This window comes from Malaya genurostris, chromosome 3 (genome assembly GCF_030247185.1).
Source record: "Malaya genurostris strain Urasoe2022 chromosome 3, Malgen_1.1, whole genome shotgun sequence".
Classification (NCBI taxonomy): domain Eukaryota; kingdom Metazoa; phylum Arthropoda; class Insecta; order Diptera; family Culicidae; genus Malaya; species Malaya genurostris.
Window position 1 is genome coordinate 138,969,985 of NC_080572.1, and position 23,262 is coordinate 138,993,246.

General features: G+C 39.8%; 4 protein-coding genes across 4 annotated transcripts; all 4 read left to right on the forward strand.

The window, feature by feature from the left end:
* Nucleotides 1–8,585: 8,585 nt before the first annotated feature.
* LOC131438984 (ataxin-8) lies at nucleotides 8,586–8,927 on the forward strand (the record flags this gene model as incomplete). Its single annotated transcript, XM_058609441.1, has 1 exon — nucleotides 8,586–8,927. A coding segment is annotated over one exon (342 nt), but the record flags the coding sequence as incomplete, so codon positions are not given.
* A 69-nt stretch (nucleotides 8,928–8,996) lies between these two features.
* Nucleotides 8,997–9,338, forward strand: LOC131438985 (ataxin-8; the record flags this gene model as incomplete). Its single annotated transcript, XM_058609442.1, has 1 exon — nucleotides 8,997–9,338. A coding segment is annotated over one exon (342 nt), but the record flags the coding sequence as incomplete, so codon positions are not given.
* A 12-nt stretch (nucleotides 9,339–9,350) lies between these two features.
* LOC131438986 (ataxin-8) lies at nucleotides 9,351–9,692 on the forward strand (the record flags this gene model as incomplete). Its single annotated transcript, XM_058609443.1, has 1 exon — nucleotides 9,351–9,692. A coding segment is annotated over one exon (342 nt), but the record flags the coding sequence as incomplete, so codon positions are not given.
* A 3-nt stretch (nucleotides 9,693–9,695) lies between these two features.
* On the forward strand, nucleotides 9,696–10,064 carry LOC131434008 (ataxin-8-like; the record flags this gene model as incomplete). The annotated part of the gene is made up of 1 exon (XM_058600627.1): nucleotides 9,696–10,064. A coding segment is annotated over one exon (369 nt), but the record flags the coding sequence as incomplete, so codon positions are not given.
* Between the last annotated feature and the right edge of the window lie 13,198 nt (nucleotides 10,065–23,262).

Sequence of the window (23,262 nt, forward strand, 5' to 3'; positions counted from 1 at the left end):
GTCTGAGACCTTCTAAATATGTATACATAAGTTTTCGATTTCGGGAGGGGCCAGGGCCCCTCGGGCCCCCCTCTGGGTACGTGACTGGTCATATATACCAGAATGGATCTCACTCACTTTTCTCAGCGATGGTTTGACCGATTTCCACAAACTGAGATTCAAATGAAAGGTCTTCCGGTCCCATACGAAATTCCTGAATTTCATCCGGGTTCGACTTCCGATTCCGGAATTATAGGGTAAAGTGTTTTCAATATTGTACACCGTCACTTAAACCGGCGAAACAAAAAACGTTAAAAAATTTCTAAACTGGTCTCAAAACTACACAAATCGAGAGTCATTATCAGTTGGCAATTAAACAAACCGATTCCGGCTATCCTGGTTCCCGGTATTCGATTCCGGAAGTACTGGAAATAGTGGTCATATATACCAAAATGGATCTCACTCACTTTACTCAGCGATGGTTCGACCGATTTTCACAAACTTAGATTCAAATGATAGGTCTTCCGGTCCCATACGAAATTCCTGAATTTCATCCGGATCCGACTTCCGGTTCCGGAATTATAGGGTAAAGTGTTTTCAATATTGTACACCGTCACTTAAACCGGCGAAACAAAAAACGTAAAAAACTTTCTAAACTGGTCTCAAAACTACACAAATCGATAGTCATTATCAGTTGGCAACTAAACAAACCGATTCCGGCTATCCTGGTTCCCGGTATTCAAATGATAGGTCTTCCGGTCCCATACGAAATTCCTGAATTTCATCCGGATCCGACTTCCGGTTCCGGAATTATAGGGTAAAGTGTTTTCAATATTGTACACCGTCACTTAAACCGGCGAAACAAAAAACTTTAAAAAATTTCTAAACTGTTCTCAAAACTACACAAATCGATAGTAATTATCAGTAGGCAACTAAACAAACCAATTCCGGCTATCCTGGTTCCCGGTATTCGGTTCCGGAAGTACCGGAAATAGTGGTCATATACACCAGAATGGATCTCACTCACTTTTCTCAGCGATGGTTTGACCGATTTCCACAAACTTAGATTCAAATGAAAGGTCTTCCGGTCCCATACGAAATTCCTGAATTTCATCCGGATCCGACTTCCGGTTCCGGAATTATAGGGTAAAGTGTTTTCAATATTGTACACCGTCACTTAAACCGGCGAAACAAAAAACGTTAAAAAATTTCTAAACTGGTCTCAAAACTACACAAATCGATAGTAATTATCAGTAGCCAACAAAACAAACCGATTCCGGCTATCCTGGTTCCCGGTATTCGGTTCCGGAAGTACCGGAAATAGTGGTCATATATACCAGAATGGATCTCACTCACTTTTCTCAGCGATGGTTTGACCGATTTCCACAAACTTAGATTCAAATGAAAGGTCTTCCGGTCTCATACGAAATTCCTGATATTCATCCGGATCCGACTTCCGGTTCCGGAATTATAGGGTAAAGTGTTTTCAATATTGTACACCGTCACTTAAACCGGCGAAACAAAATACGTAAAATCTTTCTAAACTGGTCCCAAAACTACACAAATCGATAGTCATTATCAGTTGGCAACTAAACAAACCGATTCCGGCTATCCTGGTTCCCGGTATCCTGTTCCGGTAGTACCGGAAATAGTGATCATATATACCAGAATGGATTTCACTCACTTTTCTCAGCGATGGTTTGACCGATTTCCACAAACTTAGATTCAAATGAAAGGTCTTCCGGTCCCATACGAAATTCCTGAATTTCATCCGGATTCGACTTCCGGTTCCGAAATTATAGGGTAAAGTGTTTTCAATATTGTACACCGTCACTTAAACCGGCGAAACAAAAAAACGTAAAAAACTTTCTAAACTGGTCTCAAAACTACACAAATCGATAGTCATTATCAGTTGGCAACTAAACAAACCGATTCCGGCTATCCTGGTTCCCGGTATTCGGTTCCGGAAGTACTGGAAATAGTGGTCATATATACCAAAATGGATCTCACTCACTTTACTCAGCGATGGTTTGACCGATTTCCACAAACTTAGATCCAAATGAAAGGTCTTTCGGTCTAATACGAAATTCCTGAATTTCATCCGGATCCGACTTCCGGTTCCGGAATTATAGGGTAAAGTGTTTTCAATATTGTACACCGTCACTTAAACCGGCGAAACTAAATTTTTTCTAAATTGGTCTCAAAACTACACAAATCGATAGTCATTATCAGTAGGCAACTAAGCAAACCGATTCCGGCTATCCTGGTTCCCGGTATCCTGTTCCGGAAGTACCGGAAATAGTGGTCATATATACCAAAATGGATCTCACTCACTTTTCTCAGCGATGGTTTGACCGATTTCCACAAACTTAGATTCAAATGAGAGGTCTTCCAGTCCCATACGGAATTCCTGAATTTCATCCGGATCCGACTTCCGGTTCCGGAATTATAGGGTGCGTGCTAGAAGAGTTTGTGTGCCATGTTAGTTGGTGGCCGAACGAACCGACTTCGATTATACCGGTTCTCGGGTTCCGGAGCCGGAAGTGCATATAATAGTGAACCCATTTCGTTCTCTTAAGGATGGCTTACGCAATCAAAGCACTGTTTTATTCTGTATGTTATGCATAAACAATCACTTAGTTTCTTTAAAAAATCGAAGAGAAAATTTGAATAGAATACCACAATATTATATGTACATGAGAAAGGCATCATTACACCACTAGGTGGATTAAAACAGGTTTTTAATCTATATTGATTAGTGACCTGTTTACCAGGTCGTATATTGTACTGATACTTCCAGTCTGTTCGTAGACGGTTCCTTTTAGCCTTTCCTCGTTACCTCATAGTTTATCCATGTCTATGTCGAGTCTCGACCTGTCAGCTGAGTCCATGAGCCCTATTGCACTCCATATGCTTCGTAGCTTCCTCAGAGAATATAACGTGCTTATTAAAAGACCCTTTTTTGTAGTTTGTCGTTTTCTACACCTAAAATTTTCTTTAAAGCTTCACATGCGCTTTCGTTCAGTGTTTTTTTTTAATGTTTCGCATACATTCGTGTATTCTTCGAGTAGATTCCCTATACTGTATCTTTCTGTATCAATTTGCTTTAAGTCTAGACTCACCCTAATATTGAATTTTCCCATGGTAATCTTTGCGTCGTCCAGTTCCTCTAATACAAGTTTCGGTAGCGCGCTATTAGGTGGTAATTGTGCCTCGTCATTTTGTTTTTGTTCGGTTTCCGATATGGAATATCCTAGAGCCATTGTCAGTAGTCCAAATGTTACAGCACTATTAGATTATAAATTACAGCTTTATTTAGTTATGTTCGCGAATGGAGAAAAATAATGTTATCGTAGGTTCAATGCTCGTATGGTTCGTGTGTTAGGCGCGGTAAAAAGTATGTATCATATGTGATGATTTGAAACTGAGTTAACTATGGTTAAGTGCATAGTTGTGACTCATTGTAATTTTTTTGTATAAATCTTGTGCATACATTCTGGGAATGCATCATGGAAGCCCATCATATTCCTCGTTTTTGATTTTTCTAAGTTTATTTGACGTCAATAGCGGCTACGCAAAGAACATCATATTTGTCGGCAAAAAAAATTCCTTCATGTGAACTAAGAACTGGTGATTAAAAATCAATTACAAATTCCTACAAATTATAATCATAAAGCATTCGAATTTTTATTTGGGATTCCGCTGTGTAAATTTTCTCACTTTTATTTATTTTTTTTTCATTTATGCTGTCCAAGGCGTATAGTGCTGCTACCGTGTGACACATGGATCAATAAGTCCCGAGACTAACAATGGAAACAACATTTGTTTTTGCAAATTTTTTTTTATTCATCAACATCCTATCCAACAACTATCCTTTTAGGATGATACAATGGTTCCAACGTTTTTCCAATTTTTCAATACCAATTTATAAAAAAAATATCTTTCGCTTCAAAATAAGCTTCAGTTTCAGCGATGACCTCCTCATTTGAGCCAAATCTTTTTCCCAGGAGCATTTTTTTAAGATCAGCAGAGAGCCAGTAGTCACTGAGGGCTGAATCTGGCGAGTATGGGGGGTGGGAAAGCAGATCAAACTCCAATTCGTTCAATTTCTGAATCATCGAGCCGTTGCTGTTTTTGTTCCATCGAAAGCAATCGCGGCACCCACTTGGAAAAAACCTTTTTCATGCTCAATTTTTCATGAAGGATAGTAAATACACTTCCGTATAATATCTGTGTCATCTCAGCAATCTCACGGAGCTTCACTTTACGATCTTTCATTATAATTTTTGTCACTTCACTCACATTTTCCGGTGTAACGGCTTCCACAGGTCTACCCGAGCGTTCCGCGTCATTTGTGTCGGTACAACCACGTGTAAACTCGGGGAACCACCGACAAATCGTTGCTTTTGATGGACAAGAGTCCGGATAAGATTTTTCAATCCATTGTTTCGCTTGCACGGTGTTTTCTACCCATTAAAAAAAACAATGTTTTATCAAAACACGAAACTCGTTTTTTTTTTCATTTTTTAAACGAACTACAAAACGACTTTACTCCAACCTCGATAACTCAGCTGTTTCTGATCGGATCGACTTAAAATTTTGACCCGATTCAAGCAAAGGTTAGTACTCTTGAAAGACGTGGTTACTGGTTTACTACGAGCGCCATCTCCGCTTTAGTCTCGGGACTTGTTGATCCATGTGTTATGTGATTGTACACTGTGTTATATTACAATTCGTGTTGGCCCGCACCGCTGCCCTTGACCCAATTTGCTCGGCGCGTGGTTTGTTCGCTTACCTATTCTATAGATGCTATTCTCTATTCTATATTCTATCTATTCTGTCGTTTTTCCTGCCTTCCGAGACAACGTTCCAATTGCCCGCTGTAGATTGTTTTAGTTTATATGTCCGCAAAACCATCGTCGAGTTTGTCTGATATGTTTTCCAGGAAGATTCTTAAATTACAGTTTCAAGTCGGTCGTTTATGGCTCGCCCAAGCTTCGTGGGCGTTGTGATCTTCATACAATGTACGCTCCTTACGAATAGTACAGCCGATTTGCGAAAAATGCTTATTTTTGCAGTATCCACTCCTGGTCTTTCGCGTATGAACTACCACGTTTTGATTGCTTGATTCATTCAGTTTTCATCCTTGTATCAACCAACATCATATCGCAAAGGTGTATTGTGCTTGCTAGCCTGATGTCATTGTTCTTGCTAGCCTGATTGTCATTTCAACCGCCCGAGTGAACGGGTGCTTTTTGGGCATTGTGCCACAAACCCGCGCGAGCAAATTATTTATTATTTACTTTTACATTTCTTGACCCGCGTCGCGTAGTGCTTAATTGCACATATATTTTTATTTTCTTCCGACAACCTTGTCGCATGTATATTTTTTTATCGTATCGCGTAGTGCAGTATGGCAAAATGCGGTGTCGTCAATTGTGCACTGAACGATAATCGTTCTCTTTGGAATTGCAGTGGAGCCTGCGGAAGGAAATTTCACTCCGCCTGGCGTTCAGCGAAATAATGAAGAACTGCTGCGTACATTCATGCTTCCTTTATGCATCGAATGTCAGGAGGACTATTACGAACAATTCAATTTGAAGGAACTCATACGCCAGCAGAAAAAATTAACGGACAAAAATCATTGAAATTTTCTAAGCTATCAGAAACTATAAGTATGCCCGAATCTCTTGCTGAAGATTTGAGTAAATCAAATAATACACTGGCAATTAATGCGCAGTCGGCAATCTAAAAATGCACCGCAGTACTTCTTCACAAATTTGACGAATTCGAAACAAGAATCGATGCTGACGCTAGTAATATCAACATAGACACGAACAAAATCGTCTACCAAATTATGGACGAAGTCAAATTTTTATCGTCAGAATTCTCTAATCCAAGGCCAGAAAAGAAATTCGCCCATCCAAGCCTACAAGAAGAACTATTGGACTGTACTTCTTAACTCGACAGCACAACTTTAGGAACAGAGGAGGCAATTCAAGCATGTGACAGTGGCTGGCGCTTCATTGGAAGTAAACAAATCTGGAAACGAGACTGGAGTGAGTATGACAAGAAACATATTAGTCCATTGGAATAGTTTACTCATACGCTCTGCCATTCGTTTACTTCCAACATGTCCACCTAGAGGAGCATCGTGGAACTCTTTCAATAAAGTTTCGGCACCCACATTCTGTCTTTTTCTGGTGCGTATAGGGTGAAAATTTTATCAAATTTTTTGCGATGAACCTCAGAGCATGCGGCTAGTTCTTTGTATGATGATCTACTGTTTATTATTACAAAAGTTCCATCAAAATCGCTTTCTTTATTTTTATGTTTTCAAAATTTAAGCAGATCAAATTTGATATCATTGCTAGAAAGCACATCAAACTCCAATTCGTTCAATTTCTGAATCATCGAGCCGTTGCTGTTTTTGTTCCATCGAAAGCAATCGCGGCACCCACTTGGAAAAAACCTTTTTCATGCTCAATTTTTCATGAAGGATAGTAAATACACTTCCGTATAATATCTGTGTCATCTCAGCAATCTCACGGAGCTTCACTTTACGATCTTTCATTATAATTTTTGTCACTTCACTCACATTTTCCGGTGTAACGGCTTCCACAGGTCTACCCGAGCGTTCCGCGTCATTTGTGTCGGTACAACCACGTGTAAACTCGGGGAACCACCGACAAATCGTTGCTTTTGATGGACAAGAGTCCGGATAAGATTTTTCAATCCATTGTTTCGCTTGCACGGTGTTTTCTACCCATTAAAAAAAACAATGTTTTATCAAAACACGAAACTCGTTTTTTTTTCATTTTTTTAACGAACTACAAAACGACTTTACTCCAACCTCGATAACTCAGCTGTTTCTGATCGGATCGACTTAAAATTTTGACCCGATTCAAGCAAAGGTTAGTTCTCTAGAAAGACGTGGTTACTGGTTTACTACGAGCGCCATCTCTGCTTTAGTCTCGGGACTTGTTGATCCATGTGTTATGTGATTGTACACTGTGTTATATTACAATTCGTGTTGGCCCGCACCGCTGCCCTTGACCCAATTTGCTCGGCGCGTGGTTTGTTCGCTTACCTATTCTATAGATGCTATTCTCTATTCTATATTCTATCTATTCTGTCGTTTTTCCTGCCTTCCGAGACAACGTTCCAATTGCCCGCTGTAGATTGTTTTAGTTTATATGTCCGCAAAACCATCGTCGAGTTTGTCTGATATGTTTTCCAGGAAGATTCTTAAATTACAGTTTCAAGTCGGTCGTTTATGGCTCGCCCAAGCTTCGTGGGCGTTGTGATCTTCATACAATGTACGCTCCTTACGAATAGTATAGCCGATTTGCGAAAAATGCTTATTTTTGCAGTATCCACTCCTGGTCTTTCGCGTATGAACTACCACGTTTTGATTGCTTGATTCATTCAGTTTTCATCCTTGTATCAACCAACATCATATCGCAAAGGTGTATTGTGCTTGCTAGCCTGATGTCATTGTTCTTGCTAGCCTGATTGTCATTTCAACCGCCCGAGTGAACGGGTGCTTTTTGGGCATTGTGCCACAAACCCGCGCGAGCAAATTATTTATTATTTACTTTTACATTTCTTGACCCGCGTCGCGTAGTGCTTAATTGCACATATATTTTTATTTTCTTCCGACAACCTTGTCGCGTGTATATTTTTTTATCGTATCGCGTAGTGCAGTATGGCAAAATGCGGTGTCGTCAATTGTGCACTGAACGATAATCGTTCTCTTTGGAATTGCAGTGGAACCTGTGGAAGGAAATTTCACTCCGCCTGTATTGGCGTTCAGCGAAATAATGAAGAACTGCTGCGTACATTCATGCTTCCTTTATGCATCGAATGTCAGGAGGACTATTACGAACAATTCAATTTGAAGGAACTCATACGCCAGCAGAAAAAATTAACGGACAGTATTAAGGTGCAGTCAGACTCCAATATTCAGTACCTGAAAACCACGGCCATATCGAATGAATCATTTAATCATATCGAGTCATTATTGACCGATATTCAAACGGAACTGATCAAAAGAAACCATATTAATACTGCAACCGAAAAAAAATCATTGAAATTTTCTAAGCTATCAGAAACTATAAGTATGCCCGAATCTCTTGCTGAAGATTTGAGTAAATCAAATAATACACTGGCAAATAATGCGCAGTCGGCAATCTAAAAATGCACCGCAGTACTTCTTCACAAATTTGACGAATTCGAAACAAGAATCGATGCTGACGCTAGTAATAGCAACATAGACACGAACAAAATCGTCTACCAAATTATGGACGAAGTCAAATTTTTATCGTCAGAATTCTCTAATCCAAGGCCAGAAAAGAAATTCGCCCATCCAAGCCTACAAGAAGAACTATTGGACTGTACTTCTTAACTCGACAGCACAACTTTAGAAACAGAGGAGGCAATTCAAGCATGTGACAGTGGCTGGCGCTTCATTTTAAGTAAACAAATCTGGAAACGAGACTGGAGTGAGTATGACAAGAAACAGCGCATTCGACGGCTGCAAGAAAAACAAGCAGAAAAAGCAAACCTAAGACGGAAACATCGGAAGCGGAAACAACAAACAACAACAACAACAACAACAACAACAACAACAACAACAACAACAACAACAACAACAACAACAACAACAACAACAACAACAACAACAACAACAACAACAACAACAACAACAACAACAACAACAACAACAACAACAACAACAACAACAACAACAACAACAACAACAACAACAACAACAACAACAACAACAACAACAACAACAACAACAACAACAACAACAACAACAACAACAACAACAACAACAACAACAACAACAACAACAACAACAACAACAACAACAACAACAACAACAACAACAACAACAACAACAACAACAACAACAACAACAACAACAACAACAACAACAACAACAACAACAACAACAACAACAACAACAACAACAACAACAACAACAACAACAACAACAACAACAACAACAACAACAACAACAACAACAACAACAACAACAACAACAACAACAACAACAACAACAACAACAACAACAACAACAACAACAACAACAACAACAACAACAACAACAACAACAACAACAACAACAACAACAACAACAACAACAACAACAACAACAACAACAACAACAACAACAACAACAACAACAACAACAACAACAACAACAACAACAACAACAACAACAACAACAACAACAACAACAACAACAACAACAACAACAACAACAACAACAACAACAACAACAACAACAACAACAACAACAACAACAACAACAACAACAACAACAACAACAACAACAACAACAACAACAACAACAACAACAACAACAACAACAACAACAACAACAACAACAACAACAACAACAACAACAACAACAACAACAACAACAACAACAACAACAACAACAACAACAACAACAACAACAACAACAACAACAACAACAACAACAACAACAACAACAACAACAACAACAACAACAACAACAACAACAACAACAACAACAACAACAACAACAACAACAACAACAACAACAACAACAACAACAACAACAACAACAACAACAACAACAACAACAACAACAACAACAACAACAACAACAACAACAACAACAACAACAACAACAACAACAACAACAACAACAACAACAACAACAACAACAACAACAACAACAACAACAACAACAACAACAACAACAACAACAACAACAACAACAACAACAACAACAACAACAACAACAACAACAACAACAACAACAACAACAACAACAACAACAACAACAACAACAACAACAACAACAACAACAACAACAACAACAACAACAACAACAACAACAACAACAACAACAACAACAACAACAACAACAACAACAACAACAACAACAACAACAACAACAACAACAACAACAACAACAACAACAACAACAACAACAACAACAACAACAACAACAACAACAACAACAACAACAACAACAACAACAACAACAACAACAACAACAACAACAACAACAACAACAACAACAACAACAACAACAACAATCAAATGCACCTCGACGAACATGTAGGGAAAAATAGTACAGAAATCTGCAATCAATTTGCGAATTTTTTCAAGAAGTATATACGTCTTATTCAGAAACTGACCGTGACCGTGAATACTCTTTCATACCTGAATTTTCCAACTCCATCTCTGTAACCTATCTATCAGAACATGACATTTCGACAGCACAGAAAAACTTAGACGCCTCAAAAGGGCCTGGATCTGACAGTATACCACCAATATTTTTAAAAAATCTTGCTGAAGAACTTACATTTCCACTACACTTAATAAATGTACTTTTCCTAAAGCATCTTGTACCAATATTTAAATCTGGTGCAAAATCTAACATTCGGAACTACCGTGGAATAGCCATTATCTCATGCATTCCAAAATTATTTGAAAAAATTGTAAACGAAAAACTTTTTCATCAACTTAAAAATGTAATAACAAACAAACAACATTGCTTTTCTAAAGGCCGCTCAACTACAACAAATCATTGCCGTTTCAACCTTCCGAGCGAACGGACGTGCTTTGTGTTTACTGCGAAAAAAACCAGTGCCGTGTGTGATAACGTGACCGGACGATCAAAACTAGATTATATCGCTATTGTGTAATAGACAATAGTGCTTTTTTCTGTGAGAGGTTTTTTGTACATTATACACTGAAGCAGTGCATTGTTGTGAGCGGACGATCGAAACAGTACCGTTAGCCGGTGATTGTTTGATCGATCAAGGCCAGATTTCAGTGGCCATTGTGATTATACTGTGCGGATTATAAGTGAGTGTGCTTTTTCCTCTCGGAGGTTTTTTGCACACCCTCGAAGCGGCGATACGCCGATCGACGAGGGCTTGGCCTTGGTGGCCCCCGTTGGATTAAAAGTTAAGTACTATTATTTTGTATATTTTTTTTCTTCTTCATTCGACCGTTCATTACCCCCCCGAATCATTTATTTCTGCGCGGAGGTAGCTCCGCGACATGTCAAAATTGAATCCCAACCCCTCCGTTCTCGATGATCAAATGGAGACTTCTGTTGGCAGCAATAAGTCTCGCATAAAGAGTTATCCCGATGGGCTTGCACTCTCGGCCGGGCCTTACTCGGTTTATTTCCGGACCAAGGCTAAAGAAAAAAAATTTAATGTTTTGAAAATATCGCGGGATCTGTCCTCGCGATACAATACTGTAAAAAGTATTGATAAAATACGCCCAGATAAGCTCAGGGTTCTGCACACCAGCTCAAAGCAGGCTAATGAGCTCGTTCAAAATGATCATTTTACGCGGGAGTACCGCGTCTACGTGCCAGCTCGCGAAGTAGAAATCGACGGTGTGGTCACCGATTCGAGTTTGACTTGCGAGGACGTTCTTAAGTACGGGGCGGGTTGTTTTAAAGACCCCTCACTTAAGAACGTCAAGATACTGGACTGCAAGCGATTGCATTCAGTATCGATCGCCGGGGATGGAACAAAGTCTTATCCCCAATCTGACTCTTATCGTGTGACCTTCGCCGGCTCTGCTTTGCCCAACTACATCCTCTTGGACCGGGTTCGTCTGCCAGTTCGTCTTTTTGTACCTCGAGTAATGAATTGTACCAATTGCAAACAATTGGGGCATACAGCTTCTCATTGCTGCAATAAGCCCCGGTGTGCTAACTGTGGGGAGGCTCATGCGGATGGCTCTTGCGGTAAGGATGCTGAAAAGTGTCTCTACTGCAAGGAGGGTCCGCATGACCTAATGGCATGTCCTGCGTATAAGCTGCGAGGAGATCGGATGAAGCGTTCCCTGAAGGAACACTCCAAGCGTTCCTTTGCCGAGATGCTTAAGAGTGCCACCCCTCCTAAACTGACAACGAACCCATATGCTTGCTTGTCAACTGACGAGAGCGATTCTGACGACCCTTTGGAAGATCCATCATCGGCGGTCCCTCATAGCTGTAGGAAAAGAATGAATAAATCCTCTCATAAGCTACCTAGTAAGGGTTCGAAGGTGTCTTCCGAAGGGCTTCGAAAAGTTACAGCTAACGGGAATCGGGACAAACCACCGAAGCAAAAGGCTCCTGGTCTCGGAAAACTCAGTTCCGAGATGGAATTCCCACCACTTCCCGGGACAACAAAATCCCCAAACGTCCCTGAAAATCTATCAGAGAACCAACTAGGTGCTGGACTTATCAAGTTCTCTGATGTTGTGGACTGGATTTTTACAACTTTTAATATTTCTGAACCCCTTAAAAGCATTTTAATTGCTTTCATGCCAACAGTAAAGACATATTTAAAGCAGTTGACTGCAAATTGGCCCCTTCTCTCAGCGATTGTATCCTTCGATGGCTAAATCATCCATCGAGGTCACGGATCTAATCACTGTTTTACAGTGGAATTGCAGAAGTATCATTCTAAAAATAGATTCTTTTAAATTTTTAGTAAATGATCTGAAATGTGACGCATTTTCATTGTGCGAAACTTGGCTAACTTCTAAAATATCCTTAAACTTCCACGATTTTAACATTATTCGCCTGGATCGAGATGATCCCTACGGAGGAGTACTTTTGGGGATCAAAAAGTGCTATTCTTTTTATCGATTTAACCTCCCCTCGATATCAGGTATTGAAACTGTCGCATGTCATGTTACAATCAAAGGCAAGGATCTTTGCATTGCTTCAATCTATATTCCCCCAAGAGCCTCGGTTGGGCATCGGTGGCTCAGTGATATCATTGAGCTCCTTCCCGCACCGACGTTGGTTTTAGGAGACTTTAACTCACACGGTACGGGATGGGGCTGTCTTCACGACGATAACAGATCAGCTATGATCCATGATATCTGCGACAACTTCAATATGACAATCTTGAATACGGGAGAAATGACACGGATTCCTGCACCACCAGCAAGACCAAGTGCGCTGGATTTATCACTTTGCTCGACATCGCTACGGTTGGATTGCACGTGGGAGGTAATTCCTGATCCCCACGGTAGCGATCATCTACCGATCGTAATATCAATCGCCAGCGGCTCAAAACCATCGAAGACAATCAATGTTTCGTATGTCCTCACACGAAATATTGATTGGAATAGCTATGCGACCGCGATATCTGAGAAACTTGAAAGAACTCAACAACTTCCTCCGGAGGAAGAGTACACGTTTTTGGCTGGCTTGATTCTCGACGCCGCGACTCAAGCTCAGACGAAACGTGTACCCGGCGCGAAAACTAACATCCGTCCTCCCAACCCGTGGTGGGACAAAGAGTGCACAAATTTAAACGCGGAGAGAGCCTCCGCGTATAAAATATTCAGAAAAAATGGAACACCTGATAATTACCGGAATTACGCGGCGTTAGACGTTAAAATTAAGAACTTGATTAGAGCTAAGAAACGCGGTTACTGGCGTCGGTTCGTAGACGGCCTAACAAAAGAAACATCTATGAGCACTCTTTGGAACACAGCCCGACGAATGCGCAATCATAACACAACGAATGAAAGCGAGGAATATTCTAACCGCTGGATATTCGATTTCGCTAAAAAAGTATGTCCAGACTCTGTTCCGGAACAGAAGATCACCCGCGCCGCGACACCAAATACAAACGAAACACCGTTTTCGATGGTAGAGCTCTCACTTGCGCTCTTGTCATGTAACAATAAAGCCCCGGGATTAAACAGAAAAATCTGCCTGACCCCGCCAAAAGGCGCTTGCTGAGTTTATTCAATAAGTTCCTTGAGGACAACATTGTTCCACATGACTGGAGACAAGTGAAAGTGATATCCATTCAAAATCCAGGAAAACCAGCCTCCGATCACAATTCGTATCGGCCGATTGCTATGCTTTCCTGTATCCGGAAATTGTTCGAAAAAATGATTCTGTTTCGTCTAGACAATTGGGTCGAGACTAATGGCTTACTTTCAGATACACAATTTGGTTTCCGCAGGGGCAAAGGAACGAACGATTGTCTTGCGTTGCTCTCAACCGAAATTCAAATGGCATTTGCTCGTAAGGAACAAATGGCGTCAGTTTTCCTAGACATCAAGGGGGCTTTTGACTCAGTTTCTATAAATATCCTATCTGAGAAGTTGCATCAGCATGGTCTTCCACCAATTTTGAATAACTTTTTGTACAATCTATTGTCCGAGAAACACATGTATTTCGCGCATGGTGATTTGTCGACAATACGATTCAGTTACATGGGTCTTCCTCAGGGCTCATGCTTAAGCCCCCTTTTATACAATTTTTACGTAAACGACATCGATAAATGTATCAACACATCTTGCACGCTGAGACAACTTGCCGACGACAGCGTTGTGTCCATTTTAGGACCCAAAGCTGGCGATCTGCAAGGGCCGTTACAAGATACTCTTGCCAACTTATCCACATGGGCTCTTCAAATGGGTATCGAGTTCTCTACGGAGAAAACTGAGCTGGTTGTATTTTCAAGGAAGCGAGAACCAGCACAACTACAGCTTCAACTAGAGGGTGAAAACATAGCTCAGGTCTTCACATTCAAATATCTCGGGGTCTGGTTCGACTCCCATGGCACCTGGGGATGTCACATTAGGTATCTGAAACAAAAATGAATAAATCCTCTCATAAGGAGACCTGATCAGGTTGTACCAAACAACGATATTGTCCGTTATGGAATATGGATGCTTCTGCTTCCGATCCGCCGCGAACACCCATTTCATTAAGCTGGAAAGAATTAACTATCGTTGTGTGCGTATTGCCTTGGGTTGCATGCAATCAACTCATACGATGAGTCTTGAAGTGTTGGCGGGCGTCTTACCGTTGAAAAACCGGTTCTGGGATCTCTCATATCGTTTGCTCATTCGATGCGACATTTTGAATCCTCTGGTGATTGAAAACTTCGAAAGGTTAGTTGAGCTTAATTCTCAAACCCGTTTTATGTCCTTGTATTTTGATTACATGGCTCAGAATATTAATCCTTCTTCGTTTGCTTCCAACCGTGCTCATTTCTTGGATACTTCTGATTCTACTGTGTTTTTCGACACATCCATGAGAGAAGAGATTCGTGGAATTCCGGAACACGTACGCCCTCGAGTGGCCCCTAATATATTTTATAATAAATTTAGAACAGTCAACTGTGAAAAGGTGTTTTACACTGATGGATCAAACATCGACAGGTCCACAGGCTTCGGCATCTTCAATCAAAACATCACCGCCTCTTACAAACTCAGTGATCCGGCTTCAGTTTACGTCGCAGAATTAGCTGCTATTCAGTACACTCTCGAGATCATTGAAACATTGCCCAAAGACCATTACTTCATTGTCACGGACAGTCTAAGTTCAATAGAAGCTCTCCGGGCAATGAAGCCAGGAAAGTATCCCCCATATTTCCTGGGGAAAATACGGGAGCACTTGCGAACTTTATCTGAACGGTCTTATTCAATATCGTTAGTCTGGGTCCCTTCGCATTGTTCCATTCCGGGCAACGAAAAGGCAGACTCATTGGCTAAGGTGGGCGCATTGGAAGGTGATATTTATGAAAGACCAATCTGCTTCAATGAATTTTTCAGTATTTCTCGTCAGAAAACTCTCGAAAGTTGGCAAACTTCATGGACGAATGACGAACTGGGACGATGGCTACACTCCATTATCCCTAAGGTATCGACGAAACCTTGGTTCAAGGGGATGAACGTGAGTCGTGATTTCATTCGCGTTATGTCACGACTCATGTCAAATCACTATACATTCAACGCACATCTCCGGCGTATCGGGATCGTGGAGAACGGGCTCTGCACCTGTGGCGACGGTTATCAGGACATCGAGCATGTCGTGTGGTCGTGCGTAGAGTATCGCGACGCCAGATCGGAGCTATTGGAATCCCTCAGGGCCCGAGGTAGACCGACTGAGCTTCCGGTTCGGGATGTGTTGGCCAGTCGGGATAGTTCATATATGCTTCTGATATACCAGTTCCTCAAACACATTAATATACAAGTGTAATCTGTTACATCTTGCTTAGAAAGTTCCTCCTATTTATCGACGTTATTTCAACTGTGGCTAAGAATAATTTTCACCTGCAGGTTCGACACTAACTTCCGCCGATTATCCCGATTCCTCATCTGTCCACCATCTTCATCGGAACTAACAAGATCTTTTTGCTGTCACTAACCTTTTCGCTTCCCCCCTCCCCGTCTCTTCTCCATCTCGATGTCAACTAATTAGATCTCTGTCGTTCTTAGTCATTTCGTTCCCATATCCCCATTTTACTCCGTTTCCGCAATATTTACTTCTCTATATTTTTTCGTTATATTTACATCACCATCATCGCCCACGGAAGGTCGCTCTAGTCATACGGGCCACCCGCCGGGTATTCGTAGCCTGGGGGTGTTTCCCGCGGACCCACATGGACCGACGGATGCGGCCAACGTCATCTGGAAGACTCATGATATATTCCATCCACCGGCCGGTGCCGATCGCCAGCTGAAGGTTGGATCTGCCAAAGTCGACCACTGCGACCCCAATACAACATTATCCAATCATACTATCCTAGTTTTAAGTTAGTCGTTAATAAAATTAGAAAAAGTCCTTGGCACCTTAGAGCTAAAGCAGTGTGCCTTAAAAAATAATTATATTATTGAATAAAAAAAAAAACTACAACAAATCTCTTAGAATTTATGACACTCACTCTGAATGCAATGGACGCTGGCAACTACGTAGAAACTCTTTACACAGACTTTAGCAAAGCTTTCGGAAATAAAAAATTTCAACGACTTTTGATATCTTTGCGCATATTAGTCCATTGGAATAGTTTACTCATACGCTCTGCCATTCGTTTACTTCCAACATGTCCACCTAGAGGAGCATCGTGGAACTCTTTCAATAAAGTTTCGGCACCCACATTCTGTCTTTTTCTGGTGCGTATAGGGTGAAAATTTTATCAAATTTTTTGCGATGAACCTCAGAGCATGCGGCTAGTTCTTTGTATGATGATCTACTGTTTATTATTACAAAAATTCCATCAAAATCGCTTTCTTTATTTTTATGTTTTCAAAATTTTAGCAGATCAAATTTGATATCATTGCTATTTATGCATATTTCATATTCGTCGAAATAAGAAGATGTTCCTAAGTCTTCTTTTTCGTCCCATCCAAAATCGATGTTTTCTAATCCGTCCATGTGCGGATTCCATTCTTTTTTTTTATTTTTAAATAACGTAAACCTGCCTGATTCGTCTTTAAGTTGTTTCGAGGGAGTTGTTTTATTTTCCGCGTCTTTCCGCTTCGCAAGTTCATTGTTCTCCGCTTGCTGCTGTTGACGTTTCTGTTGTCTAGTGACTACTGATATAGGATGTAAGGACTCGGCCTGCTCGAGTAGTCTCGACAAAAAATCTGCCACACATTTTCTTTTCCTTGTTTGTAGCGAATATCTATTTCGAGTCCCTGTAATTTTAGACTTAGTCGCGTAAGGGTTGGCGAAGTTTCTTTTAAGTGCCATATTGAAATGAGAGGTCTGTGATCAGCATAGACAATGAATTTCTGATTGTAAATATAATGTCTGAAGCGGTTTACTGCCCATACAATCGCCAATAGCTCCTTTTCGATTGTGCGGTACCTTCTTTCGGTACCTACCAGACCCCTGCTTGCGTAGGCTATTGATATCTCAACTAATTTTTCATTAGAAAGTACTGCTCCAAGGGCGTACTCACTAGCGTCTTTTGTGATTACGAACATGTCTTTGTAATTTGGTCTTATCAACAGTGTATCTGAAGTTAAAAAGTTTCTTAGTTTCTCAAAAGCTTTTTGACACTCGTTTGTCCAAACAAACTTCACATTCTTTCGCAAGAGATCGTTCAGTGGTTTACGTTTCTCTGCTATATGCGGTATAAATTTTCCATAAAAATTTACTGTTCCTAAAAATGAGCGGACTCCTTTCACCGTCCTGGGCGCTATCATTTCTTCAATTGCCTTAATGTTTTCTTCCGTAGGCCGGATGCCTTCCTTGTCGATTGCATGACCTAAGTATTTTAATTCTGTTTTTAATATTTGACATTTTCCTGGCTCAATTTTTAAATTATGCCGGCGCAATGCCCTCAAAACTTCGCACAAGTTCTCGTTATGTTCTTCAATAGTTGAACCAAAAACAGTTATGTCGTCCAAGTAGACTATAGCTTTCATGCCTTTTATTTCATACAGCACTGTATTCATTAATCGCTGAAAAGTGGATGGACTATTCGTAAACCCATAGGCAAAGTGGAAAAATATTTGCTGTTTCCGAGATTATCTAAAATCTCGTCGATTAGTGGAATCGGGTATACAAATGGCTTTGTTACTAAATTTAGAGCCCTAAAGTCAACCACAATTCTGTATTTCTTGTTGCCGAATTCATCGTCCATCTTAGGAACACATAAGACTGGTGCGTTCCATGGACTCTTACTAGGCCTTATGATACCTTGCCTACGCATTTCTTCAATTTCTTCATTAATATGTTTTTAGTGGCTTCTGGAAATCTATATTGCCGTTTATTGATAGGCACGTTTGAAGTAGTTTCAATTTCATGTACTGCTGCATCGGTGATAGTTAATTTATCCCCTTTCAAGTAGAAAACATCGCTATATGATGCCATAATATTTTCCATGACGTTAAAAGCCCCCTTTTCCAAATGGTTCAGCTTTAGCACTTGGAGAACTTTTTCTATTCTACTCGATCCTTGTAGTGTCTTAAATTTGTTGTTTTCCACTAAGCTAAGGTCATAGTCGTCTTCTGTAAGAATAGGTTTTTGCTGCCCCGATTTGTTTTCGTCGAATTCGTCTACATTTTTGCATACTGCGGTAAACTTTTCCCTTTTAAAAACTGGTTCATTTATCATTTGTTTGTAATCAAAACCGGCTGTGTCATTACCGTTATTATTCTTGTTATGATCATTGTCATGTACACTATTATATATGTTATAGTTATTTGTTATCATTATGTCTACGTTTGCTATAATCAACTCGGTTTGGCAACTTATGTTATTGGTTTTCGTTTTACTACGTACATTTTCTTCAGTTTGACACCCTATCTTGGATACCATTGGATATTGATTTTTCTTATATATTAAAATGTTTGTATTTGACTTGTATTCTATATTTTTATGAAGCTAATTCTGTGCTCCTGTAATTTTCTGATTGTGGCCTTCTGCTTGTCGCTCCGTATCTCTCATAGCATATTGTAACCATTTTGGTATCGACTTTGCTTCCACGCTAAATACAATTTGTTTTTTTTTTGTAAGATTATCTTACCATTTTGGATGTCTATATTAGTAACGTGCTTATTGATAAAGTTCATTAAAGGATACCTGCAAATCCTAATTCCTCGACGACGTCAAATTTTACTCTAAATTTTAGGTTATCTATTAAAAAATCTGCTTCTGTAGTATCGAGACCGCGAAATACTCATTACTCCTGTGTAATGAATTTGTTCTTTAATATTTACTCTAGATCATCCTATTTCTTCCGCGCATCTTCTGCTAATTAGGTTGGAACTGGCGCCGGTATCAATTAGGATTTTTTTTCTAATGTTAGGTCTTGTTGTGGTTCTCATTTCAATTTTGTCAATGAATGGCTTATAGTATCTGCTTCTTAAGTTTTACTCGAACTTCTTTCTCTGTTTGAAAGATTCGTCATTCTTTCCAATTGGTGGTCAATGTGTTCCACCTCGCTTTGTATTTTCTTAATTACATTCCATGTGTTATACTTTTCATAGGGTGTTTGGTTCTCTGTCAACTCATACGCCCCATAATTTAGTTTTTTCGATAGTTGGATTGTTGGTTGTTATATCTTCTGACGTTATTCTGCGTGCTGTCTTGGTGTCTAAGCTGTTGCTCATAGTTTCTGCCATCATACCTTCTTGTGGGAGACTGGTCTCTATACATCATTTCTCGATTTCCGTCTTCTCGCCATGTTCTGCCCTCAGCTCGGTTATTCGCGCCCTGGTTTCGTACTTGATATCTTTCGTCTTGACGATTATATTGGCGTCTGTTATCATCTCGGTTTCCGTAGTTATTCTGATAATTTGGCATCATGCGTCCGGATTCTCTATACTGGTTACCGCGGTTTTCAGGTTCTCGATAATACCCCCTATTATCGTTCGATCGACTTCCGCCAGGTCTTTCCTGGTTCCAAGAGTTCCCCCAATTTGGTTGTCGTGGAGCTCTTCCGTGAGCCTGTTGATGCTGCCCTGAGAATCTATTTCTAACATGGCCCAACTGATCTGCAGTTCTATTTTGGTTCTCTGACATCCGACAGTCTTGTAATCGTTGTACTATGTTTTCCAGATGGTCACATTCCGCATGTTCATCCTGCAGAAATTGTATCAAATCTCTAAATGCAATACCTTTTTGACTTCTCGCTGCCTGTTTCAAGCTTGCGTTTCGTAATCCCCCAATGAAATGTATTTTCGAATTCCTTTCTGCGAAAGAACTTTCTTCGTGTTGATCTCGTTGCATCTCTTCGATACATTCGTAAATTTGCAGTGCTCTATCAGCATAATTTGTAAAGGTTTCCGACGGTCTTTGCTCTAGTGTCTCTATTTTTTGTAAAATGCCTTTAACGGTTATTCTTATGCTGAATTGCTTTTTTAGATTTTGAAACATTTCGTCCCATGCGTTAGCTCGTATTCTGTTTATAAATGACGCTGCCTTCCCTTTCAATTTCATCAACACCACGTTCAATAGTGGTTTTTGATCCTCCCCCAATGGTATTTCGTCTGCGAAATAGCTTATTTGTATCAGAAATGGTTCGAGTTTATCCACTAAACCATGGAACTCTGGAATACAATGTATAGCCGTTTGCATCGGAAACCGATATCTTTCGGCGTTTTCGTTGCTATTTTGGCTCATGTTTGCTGTGTTTGAGCTGTTACCGGCGCGCTTGTTTGTACCTAAATCAAAACTTAATTGCAATGTGGGCGATTTTAGTTGCTTGGCCTCGATAATAGTGGACTCGTCTAATATTCTAATTGCCGCGTCGTATTTTGTTTTTACGTTTTCAAACTGATCTGTTAATGTATTCCAATCGTCGACGCTGACGCGCGCGTCGTAACCACCAATTAGTCTCTCTAATTCCCTGAAAGCGTCAAGAAGGGTCTCTCTTTTTGCAATTATCCCAGCTAATGATCTGGGTCTAGTTTTATTTTTACAAAGATTTTCGTACTCTTTTACAATATATTCGCCAATTTCGTTAATTCTACCGAGCTGATCCATTTAGGATAATTTCAAAATTATTTGCTCCGGTATTTCCCATATGTGAAGATTGGTTGAAAACATAAACCAAAAATCACTACATAAACATTTTCCTGCCGAACTGAGATTACCACTTTCACTGTCGGAAGGAACTAAGAAAACTCTGTATAAAACGCTTTGAAACTGCAAGCATAGATTGTTTTTGTTTCAGTGTAGCATGCGTCCGTTTTCCGGATTGGTGTTCCTTATTGATTTATTTTCAATCATATGTATACAAAAAAAAAGTAAAAAAACCTGTTTTAATCCACCTAGTGGTGTAATGATGCCTTTCTCATATCAATCATACTATCATATATAATACTGTTATATTCTTCAAAATAATTTTCTTCGATTCCTAAAAACAATAGATGATGATGATGATGGTCCCGCCTCATACCCCTACAAAGGTGTGAGCTGGACGATTTACCTAAATGATAATAAATATTGCATCACATATTTTAACCAGTTAACTAAATATAAAACGATCTGGTTAATCCAGCAGGTATAGATTCTCCTTCTAAAGTACAACTGAGAACAAGAAAACATTCAAATATTTCCGATTTAATATCCAGGGTCATTCAAGAAAATTTCCAACCCGTGCAGATCCTTGAACAAATCAGGAATGGAACCCGATATCTTTGTCAGTATCAGACAGTAATTCACCTGGCCCTTCCCGCCGGACCAGTTCATCGCTACACACATCAGCTACGATGGAGTAACGAGACTGCGGATGAGCAGAGCCAAGCCCAATTCCATCAACACTTCCGATCCCTATTATTTCCGGAATATAATCAATAAATAATTCATCAAATCTTACAAAGTTAAGATTCGATCTCGACACGTAGAATGCTAAAGCTCTCAAAAATAAAAGAGAACATATCCAGTTTCAGTCATATTCAATTTCCAGATTGCCTCTACCTGCTTTGCGCGCGCGAGGCTCATACTTTTGTAGACAACTCATTTTTTTTAACTAAACAAATTATTAAAAATCCATCATCATCATACAGAACATAACAACCTAATGCGTCTTACTTGAAAAAAAAAACAAAAATAAAATGAATACAATCTTCGTCATTTTACACAGTTTTCGAAAAAATCAAATTGCACTAATTCATTAAAGATCTAATTACAAAATAGATTTTATGTGTGAAATACACAATTTTTTGAACTCCCTCAATGTTGCAGCCCGCTTGATTCATCCTGGCATCGAATTGAAAAAACTAATCCCTTTGTACAATAACGAGTTCTGGGATCTGACTGACAAAAAGCTTGGTGTTCTCGCATCAGACGCATTTCTAGTGTTGTACCTATGCAAGTCACTTCCTCTTTCAATCCGATCACACAAATATCGAGGCAGCATTCCATTTAAGATTTTGAAAATGAACACCATTGTTAAATAATATACTCTCTGTTTCACTGAAAGCCATTGTAATGCGTTCAATAGAATATTAGAGGAAGTATATCTATTACATTTCAAAATCAATCGCATGACCTTATTTTGCAATCGCTGGAGTCTCAATATTTGCGTGTTGTTAGCAAGGAATAGAATCGATGAGCAGAAGTCAATGTGAGGAGAGATTACTGATTTATACAGGAGAATTTTACTACTGGTCGTTAAATCATTTTTCAGACGGCATAATACACCGTACTTTTTGGCAACCTTCTTGATGATGTTGTTAACGTGAGATTTGAATGTTAGCTTTTCATCAATTATGACTCCAAGATACTTCAACTCTCTAACGCGATCAATAATCTCTCCATCAATTTCAATGTTGGCTTCACGTCCAGTGCTTAAAGCAGAAATAACCATATATTTAGTTTTCGCGACATTCAGTTTTAACTGCTTGAATTTCAACCACTGAGCCAGAGAATGTAAGTCCTCGTTTAAATGTGCAACCGCTTCATCCATTAGCTGTAATGAACAGAACAGTATCGTCAGCAAACAAATTTATTTCACAAAACCGTAAAACTCGCTTCATGTCATTTATGTACATAATGAATAAAATCGGACC